This window comes from Aspergillus lucknowensis (genome assembly GCF_044049455.1).
Source record: "Aspergillus lucknowensis strain CBS 449.75 chromosome Unknown BJX67scaffold_27, whole genome shotgun sequence".
Classification (NCBI taxonomy): Eukaryota; Fungi; Ascomycota; class Eurotiomycetes; order Eurotiales; family Aspergillaceae; genus Aspergillus; species Aspergillus lucknowensis.
This window is the reverse complement of record NW_027263571.1, coordinates 339,964-349,519: the sequence shown is the minus strand read 5'-3', so window position 1 is coordinate 349,519 and position 9,556 is coordinate 339,964. Positions and strand designations below refer to the sequence as shown.

The window sequence follows — 9,556 nt, the reverse complement described above, 5'->3', positions numbered from 1 at the left end:
CAGCTTTTTGGAGCACCACTTAAGCGCCACCATGAAGATTCACCTGATAAGCCTCCCTCTAAACAGCAACACCCGTCTCCTGGAGAACAGCTTTTTGGAGCATCACTTAAGCGACGCCATGAAGATTCATCTGAAGGCCATCCCAACAAGCGTCTCCATGCATGACCAGTAAGACAAGTGATTTGTCATTGATAAATAGCTATAATTTTTTTCCCACCACAATCAGAATGAGAAGCAAGGTTGCACAAAATAATACTTTTCCTAAACAATTTGTATCGATAGTCTTGGTTCATTTCTAATCTCGGCATTCTAAGGGTACGCTACATACTACTAAAAAGGGTCGTAGTTACTCAAATCTATGGCACTAGGCTGCATGCTAGAAATTATGGCTCAAACATAACATGGGCCTGAGAATTCGTGGTTCAGTCCTAGCTCCGGTATATATAAGTAATGACCTCGACCAAGTTTGAGATCCGCATCAAACCAACTATCAAGTTCCATAAACAATCCTTGCTTGGCACGCTTCAATTTTAGCAGCGAGTTGGTCTTCTATCTTATTTACAGCACTTTTTGCACCACATTTCCAATAATGTCATTTGAACAACCGTATAGCCACTGGATATCCGCACTCCCGGAGGGGGCATCCGGGGGGTTGAATCCGCCGTCATCCAACCTATTTGGAAAACCGTCCAGCCAAGCACCAACAGCATTGAATCAGCAGGCTGATACATTCTCACCGAGCCCATTTGGAACCCCACCATCTATGAACATGACTCCACCCTCATCGAGCCTATTTGGGAACCCACCATCTACGAAAATGATCCTACCCTCCTACAAACCTAGCCAAGAGTCTAAAAACAAGATACACAGGGCGTCAAATCAGCAGGCTGATCGACCTTCATCCAGCTTATTCGGAAAACTCTTCAGGGAGGAATCTACATCCACAAGCAGGTCGCCCAATCCCCGTAAGGGCACAGACAACAAAAGCAAAGAACCGCTGAATTTTGGGCGTCCTCCACCAAATGGCAATTTCGCATCATTAACAGACGAGAAATTGTATCATGCCACAATGACATTCGTCGAGGAAGCAGACGAGGAAACCGCATTAAAAACAGTGGACTATTATTATCGCAAAAGTTACTGGCCATATATTGTTACGATGCTCTACGAATTATTCAAAGCAGCATTAAAACGACGTTACACAGCAATCTGCTCGTGGCTAATTAAGACTGTTCATGATCTTGGGTTTACTATCGAGCTGATGCATATTACTAGCGAGTCCTACTACAGAAACATCCAGGTCTTTGAGCTACTCCTTCAATCAGAGCGCTCACTTAATATATCAAATAACCAAGACGAGGTGCCTCGAGTCCTGAGTCGATGTTTATGGAATATTTTCGCATCTGGCACTGATCAACCATCATTCACCGACTTGATCCTCCAGAGAATAGAAGAAACAGTTCGTCCACAGCAACTGGGGAGAGTTGTGGATGAGACTATATCTGCACTTAGGGTTGCATTGAATGAAGGACACGTGAAGTCGGCTCAGAGAATTCTCGAGGCTTCCTATTCCGCAGACGTGTTCCAGAGGATCTCCAAACCTGCCCACTATGATATACAAAGAAAACTTGAACAGCTTGGTTTACCTATGAGACTTGAAGGGTATAGGTCAAAGTAGGGTGGAGAAGGGCTGGCTGGGGTAAACCGCAGTACCAGTGAATACCTGGTGGATAGTTTTTTCTTGCTCAACAGTAATCGCTCATGTAGTATCTACGCGGCAGATAGATATTAGGGTTGGACCGATGAACGAACACTAGCGGCACGAAACCAAGATCTTGGAGTTTCATATCTCTTCTATATGCGTACCTGTTGGGAGATACTATAGGATAATTTTGCGCACACTAGCTTGGTGAAGCTTGTATGAAGGGAGCGTATATAACACCTTCTCGTAACCAGGATGCCAGAGGTGCTGAGCCTGGATCACGGGTTGAATTGACTAACTTAATCCTCTACCTGAAATAGCAGCACGTAGACAGACGGTGTCTTGAGCTACATTGGTTATCTATCTGGCGTAGATCAGGAAGTTGTTTGATGTAAAGATACACCCTGACAGCTAGTTATCATTAAAACAAGACATAGCAGGTGAAGCCGTTGGCCGCAATTCCAGGAAGCTCGCGGTCGCTAAGCACTAGTAATATAGTGCATACAGTCTTATAGTGGTCCCCTTTCATCCTGGAGTTTCTACCATAACAGCTCTGGCCCTCTGACTTAGCTTTTCCGGCTGCTGATGTCTGCTTCAGTGATGAGGTTTGGTGTTGGGTAATAGGAGTCCTTGACGAATTAGCTATGTGGGATACTATATATCCGGCGAACATACCAACTGTGAACCCACAAATGCCCAAAAACCCGAAGCATCAGCCGAGAAAAGATATACTCGGCCACTTTCACGAATACGGATGCCCAAACAGACATCAGCACCGCACATCTTGCTATACTCAGACGACTTTTTAATTAAACTTGTTTTGCGACGGTCTCGCTTCTGGCGAATCAACTTTTTGTTTGCCTTCGAACTGTTCGGTTTCTGATGCGGCATGTCTCTTTAAGCTTGCATGGGTTTTCTCGCGAAAATTTGACTTTATCAGATCCTTTTAAATAAACTGAACCTCTGGGGGAGTCGTTAGAATTTATCTTAGAAATAAAGAGTCTACTTCGTATATAAACGCAAAGAACCATCCTGAGGGCCACACTTTCAGGGAGCCACGCCTTAATTTTGGCGGTTAAAAGGCGGTTTTCGCGAACGTATGTAACCGCCTCTTGTCTGTTCGCGAACCTAGCGCCAATGATATTGCTTTCCTTGTCGCCGACCCTGGAAGACAACCTCGCCACCACAAAAATAATGATCGAGGGCCGGGGCCATGCAAGCCACAATTTGACCCCTTCATGCTTCCATTAACGTGGTTGAAAGTAGCTTGTTTGGATCACTCCAGTGGGCACCCTTTGTCGGTCTGCAGAGGCTGTAAATCTGACCCTGTCTCCGCACTTTGTCAGTCACTGAGCACCTTTTGTTGGCCTTGCTGTATCATGGACGTGCGTACTCGTTGATTTTGGGCCAGCGAGCACCAGCTTTAGGTCTTGAGCTGTTGCCCCTCTACAAACCCTAGACAAAATCGGCCGTGGGCCTATCAAATCCTAGTTATCCAATACAGTATATCTGCTTCAGCTTGAACTGAATCAGCCGTCCTGTGGCTGCTGTGGTAAGGCAGCAGAAGCAGCAGTCAATCATGTGACCATTGATTATTCATCGCGGATGCCTCTTCAAAACCCATCTCCTTTCAGAACTTCCCTCAAGTAATTACTACATCCTAGCTCCGTCTGAGACTCCGACTATCTTCCATGAACAAAAACGAAACAGTGAAGCTACTTAAATATCTCCAATTGCGAGTATTTCCTGTTGCTGACCTCCCTGACCAAAGATGCTAGGAGTGGCAACCTCTGGAGGAGATGAACCCGTTCGCAAACGCTCGAGATTAGAAGAAAGCCTGGGAAGTCCTCCAGTAGTTGACTTCAAATCCCTTCCGCCGGAAGTCCGATTGATTATCTGGGAATATACATGGCCTGCAGCACAGGTTGTCGAAGCTGCAACCTGGGATAACGATAAAGACCGTGAATTCACGATATTTCGTCCTGTTGGCTCTCTCGATACACTCCTGCGGACGGATTTTAGTTCGAGACCCGTGGAGACATCATCTCCGTTAGAGAAATGCCCGCTTCCAATCGCTCTCTGGATATGTCAAGAATCCCGCACGCATACGCTTAAAACATATGCCTTGGTCCAACATCCAGATTTGCCAGAATGCTCTTTCTACTTCAATCCACGCCAAGAGCTTCTCTGGTTAAGTTCCGATATCTCAAACAACACTGAACGCTTTGAGGAGATACAAGCTTCCTACAAGACTTCCATTAAGCAATTCAGGATTCTTCTTGTTGAAGATACAGAATGGGAAGGCTGGGGTTGGGAACCATCTTCTTCCCCAGCCCTGTCAACCCTGCCTGCTCTGCAGATTGTCGTACTTATAGAGGATGACCATGATGGTAACAACACACTAATTACATATCATATCAGGAGCGTGCTACCGAATATCGAAACGATTATGATAAGTTCTGCGGGTCCATGGATCCCAGCATGTCATACCAGCTTGAGTATATAGATCGTGGTGGAACGTCTTATCTTGGTACATATATTCCTTACCAAATGATTGATGCCCAAGCGCAAGCCGAATCCTAATATCTTGCGACTCATCCCGAACTTAATAGTTGTCTAATCCCTTCTAGCAAATCTCTGACTGAACTCCTTCTCAATCCCTTCCCATGAAAGCTTTCTGTGCATTAATCACGGAGAAACCTGTCGGAATTTGAATAAGGATGGGCCTGTTGTTGGGAATGAACGGTATGCTTCTGCTCTGATCCTTGCTCTTGTTTGGGGGCGCTTGTCTGTGGCAAGTTTGGCGTGCCCCTACAAGGTGCCTGTGGGCCTCTTTGGACTGTGATGCTTTAACTGAAGGACAGATTGGCTATACAAGGAGCTTAATCACAAGCTGGGCCCTTGGTATCTAGAGAAAGGAATGTGAAAATTTAACTAGCTAGCGGGAAGCGATCGGGGCCTTCGGTCCCAAAATGTTGGAGAAGACGCCCCTGCTTCTATTAGAGAGATGCCTTGTAAGGCCAGTCTTACCATCTCGGCCATTATTAATATTACCGGGGTGGCCTTACAGCAACCGAGGGCGATCGTCGATGGTCTAGGAGCGGTTCCGCTTCACTAAAGACTGGTCTTGGGACGTTCTGCTTCAGCTGCTGGGAGTCATCACCCAAAGTATCCCGATCGTGCTTGTTCTCCGATAGGCTTGTCGGTTATATTGTTCTGTGGCACAAAGCTTGACGGGGTCCCGCAAATATTCATGTCGTGGTTCTCGTGTGGGGATCTGGAACAGCGCTGATTGTTTGGACTAGAAGCTCCTGTATATTTGGCCAGAAAATATAAGCGAGTCGGACTTTGAATCAGAGGATGGAAGCAGACCCATTCCAACATTCCCAACGTGGCCGTTTGTTTTCACTCAGAGGATATGCACACCTTGCATATGCCTCCATGGTAAAGAAGATAGATGAGCTTCGTGAGGCCGTTGAAGAAGCACTTGCAATCTCCTTGGAAGGCCGTGACAGTGGATATTTTGGATCATATTATGTCGCCCGCCCAAATCAAGGGGAAAGTATCCGACTGTATGACAACACTGAACCTAATGACTTTGGGGATGTTTTCCATCCGAACCCGGAGATGCTCAGCCTTGTTCGGGTAGAGACTCGCCCCGAGCGCGAAGTATATTTTAAGGAAAGGTTGTCGTCGATTCCTGATGTAGTTCTCCTTGGTCACCGTGAACGTCTTCCTGAAGAAGCTATTGTCCGGCACATTCAAAGCACAATAGGATCTAAAATATAATTTATAGTGTCCAACGGTACATGTTACTCTGGCAGGTCATCATCCGGGACATCCTCAAGGTCTTGACCCGCCTCCCAAGCTTCCAGCCATTCTGATAACCTTTTGGGGGGACCGGGTTGGTCCGAAAACACTCCATGGAAGTTCTGAATCTTATACGGAGCACCCTTGAACCCCCGTGCTGGATACCAGGTCGGGTCGGAATCACATCCTCTCCACTGAGCCTGATATTGCAGCTTTCCTCTCCAGATCCGTGACGCCAAGATTTGCTCCACTTCCCATTCTCGCTCGTCGATTGGGTTGGAGGTAACTGTTGTATGAATATCATTCTTCAAGGAAAGTCTTCCCGTCTTAGATCCTTGAACATTTTTCGACCCACGCGTGGGTGAAGGGGCCGTCAGGCGGCGCGGCTCGTCAAATGAGAACCGAAATTGCGGTGCGTCGAGCTGATTCGGTGAATTCGGCTCGAAAGAGAAAAAGTACGAGGTCCCCAACGCGTGAGTTTCGACAGTAAGGATGGCATGCCCAATAATATCTTGACTGTGGGAAGACTTTGCTGCCTGCACGGACGCTGAGCTATGTAGCGACTTCCCGAAAGGTCCGGAAGATGTAGGGTTGGTCACTTTTCCCACAGGTCGAGGAGCACGTTTGCGTCTCTTTGTGGGACGCGAGCTCTCTTCCCGGTCTGAGCAGTCAGGATGGCGGTCACGCTGAACCACATCAAACCTCGGTGGGCAGTTGCGGCGTGGCCGATTTCTCCGTTCGACAATTCGTGCCTGGGCAACTTCGAAGGACTTTCGCCGGGGCGGCTTTGTGGTTGTGGACGGGGGTTCTGGACTGGGGGTAAAGCCTGCTACCGGGCGATGAGGCTTCGCACTTCTCTCACGAACCGATGTTTTCTTTGACTCCGCCAAAAGGGAACTACCTGGGTCTGAATGGAGTTGGCCTTCTGGGCCAAAGTCAACCACACCGATTGAAGGCAGTCGTTGATCGTTTGGAAATGGGTCTTCCTCACTCAAGGCTGGTATTGAGATATTTTGCTTCAGCTGTAGTGAGCCACCGCCCAAAATAACCTGATCGGTGTCTCGCTCTCCAAGAGGCTTGTTGGCAATGTCATTACGTGGTACATGGCTTGACGGGGTCCCGCACTCAGTCATGCCGTGGTTGTCGTGGTGCGGAATACTCGAACAGCGCCCATTGCTTACACTGGGCTCGTCATGTGAGCCGCAAGGCAGTATGTCTGTAAAGTTAATCAGAATGTTGTACAAATCGGGTGTGCATATTGAAAGCCCTTACCCGGGGGCTGATCCCGCTCCTGTAAATCCGGAGATGGAGGGTATATATGACTGTCGGGTTCCGTGGGTATTCCAATCCTTTCTCGGCTTGTTGTACTTCCAAAAGGGCTAGGCAGGTCTGTTGTTTTGGGGGGACTGGAGAGAGAGGGAGACGAAGTCAGGGCTGCAGTGTGAACGTTAGCAAAACGACTGGATACTGAATACCGATGCCTAGGAGTTGTAACGTACAGAAAGCGGAGGCATCAAGAGCCTCGTTGCCGGTTTCTTCGTGGGTGAGTTCACTGACCGTATGGGAACTGGTCGCCGGCGGTGCTACGTTCGCGCACCTGGCTAACTCGACATCAAATGAATTCAACAACTCAGGATTGTAGGAAGAAGCCCACCCACAAGGACGGTCAAAGGGTAGGGCACCATCGCCGCGAGGGAGGGCTTTGCGGGCGGCCGCACGTGGAAGAATAGAAAGGGAGGCCAGGCTCAGTGGGATGGAAAGAGCCGATTCTGGTGGTCGTGATTTTGAGGGCTGGGGCCGGTAGAACTCGATATTGTCCAGATCTACCAAAGCCCTTCTGGGCGCCGGCTGGGTCATCATGGAGGAATGGAGGATGGATTTAGGAGAGCAATTGGAAGCGATTAAAAGAGACAACGGCTCGCTCAGATTTCGGTGCGAAGATGGACAAGGCCAGCTTTATAGCTGAGCTGATGGGCGTCCAACAAGGTCTCAGACGGCTGGGCGACAAATGGAACTCCAGCAGATCCGTGGATGATTGTTGAATTCCAATACATTCCAAAATCGCCCGTCGTATTCGAGCAAATGCTGGACGTCGCCTCCAATGAGCTCTTCCAACAACACCTCGGGATACAGAATCCGCACGGATCTCCCAGCTCCGGCGCCAGGAGTCCCACAGTCAGCTGCGTGGTGCGATGCCGACCAGTGGATACTGTATGAGGCAGTGCCCGTTAAGTCGGACTCGTCATCAGCGTCGGAAATAGATAGGTTCTCTACCTCGGGGGAACACGCTGCAAGAAACGATCTGCTCGTGTGCCCTTGTGCCGCCATACAAGGCACACTCGTGATAGCTTGGAAGCCCTGAGGCATTTATTTGATTGGCCGCGATATGGCAACCTTTGGCAAGGCGCATCAAGAGGTTCCATTGGCGTTGAGGATAGATCGCTTGTGTGCCCTGGGGAAGGGGAGAGTCTGCAGGAAAGGATCCCGCTCGTGTGCCCTTCTGTTGCAACAGGGCGCAGTCGGGATGGCTTGGAACCCCCGAGGCATTTTTTGGATTGGCTGCGATATAACGACCTTCGGCGAGGCGCATCAGGAGGTTCCACTGCAACCTGACTGTCCGGACGGCCATTCCGCAGAACGGCAGGCCAGAAGGAGACTTGTCTAGGGGGTTCCCAAGGCTCATTCCTCTAGCCGCCGAAGTCGAAGTTCACAGAGACGAAAAGAAAGACTAGAATAAGGAAGAGCGGTACAGTCGAAGGCATCGAGAAGTCGTTCAAGAGGCCGTGGATCATGGCGGAAACACAGCCTGGTTGAATCGTTCCCCGATAGATGCACGAAACCTCCGCCTCCTCTTCTCTCCAGGCAGCAACATTCCTCCCTGCGCCGCCTAGGATCCTTGTCCCGAATGCAACGCGCGCTGAGCGCCAGAAAAGAAGTTTGCAGCTTCCAGAGAGCGAGTCAGAGAGCCGTCAAGACGAGGGGGTGGAGACATCGGGTCGTGTGACGGTCAGAGATTTTCGGACGGGCTGAAGGCGATCGAGCAATTGAGTCGACGGCCGGATATTAGCGTTTCATCGCTGCATGGGGGCGGAAAGGGCGCGGTGTTGCGCAGGAAAGAACGAGGAGTTGTCGTCGAGCGACGCACTCGATGCTTTTATAGTCGGGGCGGTCCAACAACGGGGCGGTGGATGGCGGCAGTTCCCGTTCGGGGATGGCGCAACACGCCAAACCAGAATGGGCCGCGCTAAACCGGACGGGGCGCGGTCACGGCGGCGGCTAAACCGCAACGGGGGGGCGGCCGGAAGGGGCGGCGGCGGCCCAAATGGAAATACTACTAGAATAATAATTAAACTAATAAACTAGGAATAATAACTAGTATATATAATTAAGGATATCTATACTATCTATATACTTGTTAATATAGGAGATAATATAATTATTATCTTATAATTAAACAAGCTATATAAAAAATAGCAAGAAAATATAAAAAGGTTAGCTAATACTATTATAACTATAAAGATTAGTAAAAAAAATATATATATTAATAAAAAGGAGAAAAAGGATATTTTAAACTATAAAAAGAATAATACTAAAAATATAAGAAAATATAGATATTAGATACTAAGAAATAGAGAAAATATTTACTAGACTTTAAAAAGAGATTAGCTTAAATATTATATAATACTAATAAATTACCTATAATAGAACTATATATTTAAAAGCATGAAGATTACTACAAAGTTTATTAGCAAGAATCTAATAATATAAATAATAAATAATATTACTTGGTAAAAAAAAAAACAAGATAATAATAATAAGATCTTTTTTTTAACTAACAAGTTTTATATATAGTTAATAGTTTAGAATATTAATAAAATAGTAATAACTTAGTATAAGACTTATAAAATATAAATAGAAACTCTATAAAAAGATAAAAACTATAAGATTAGTAACTTCTTAAAAAATAAATCTTATACTTGCATGCTGCCTTAAATAATATATTAGGAATAGTCTAGAAAAATATAGCAAGATTATATTATAAAA

At 47.2% G+C, this 9,556-nt stretch overlaps 3 protein-coding genes across 3 annotated transcripts; 1 reads left to right on the top strand and 2 right to left on the bottom strand.

The window, feature by feature from the left end:
* The first annotated feature begins 3,345 nt into the window (after nucleotides 1-3,345).
* Nucleotides 3,346-4,635, top strand: BJX67DRAFT_148667 (2EXR domain-containing protein). The gene has a single exon (XM_071024754.1). The coding sequence runs from the start codon at nucleotides 3,474-3,476 to the stop codon at nucleotides 4,206-4,208; it is 735 nt and encodes a 244-aa protein (XP_070885141.1). The 5' UTR covers nucleotides 3,346-3,473; the 3' UTR covers nucleotides 4,209-4,635.
* A 1,057-nt stretch (nucleotides 4,636-5,692) lies between these two features.
* BJX67DRAFT_372808 (uncharacterized protein) lies at nucleotides 5,693-7,369 on the bottom strand (the record flags this gene model as incomplete). Its single annotated transcript, XM_071031302.1, has 4 exons — nucleotides 5,693-5,798; nucleotides 5,864-6,572; nucleotides 6,755-6,946; nucleotides 7,012-7,369. The coding sequence occupies 4 exons, from the start codon at nucleotides 7,367-7,369 to the stop codon at nucleotides 5,693-5,695; spliced, it is 1,365 nt and encodes a 454-aa protein (XP_070885140.1).
* On the bottom strand, nucleotides 7,312-8,357 carry BJX67DRAFT_148705 (uncharacterized protein). Its single transcript, XM_071024755.1, has 2 exons — nucleotides 7,787-8,357; nucleotides 7,312-7,721 (listed from the first exon to the last, which is right to left on the bottom strand). Exons 1-2 carry the CDS (start codon nucleotides 8,193-8,195, stop codon nucleotides 7,435-7,437), a joined length of 696 nt encoding a protein of 231 aa, XP_070885139.1. The 5' UTR covers nucleotides 8,196-8,357; the 3' UTR covers nucleotides 7,312-7,434.
* Between the last annotated feature and the right edge of the window lie 1,199 nt (nucleotides 8,358-9,556).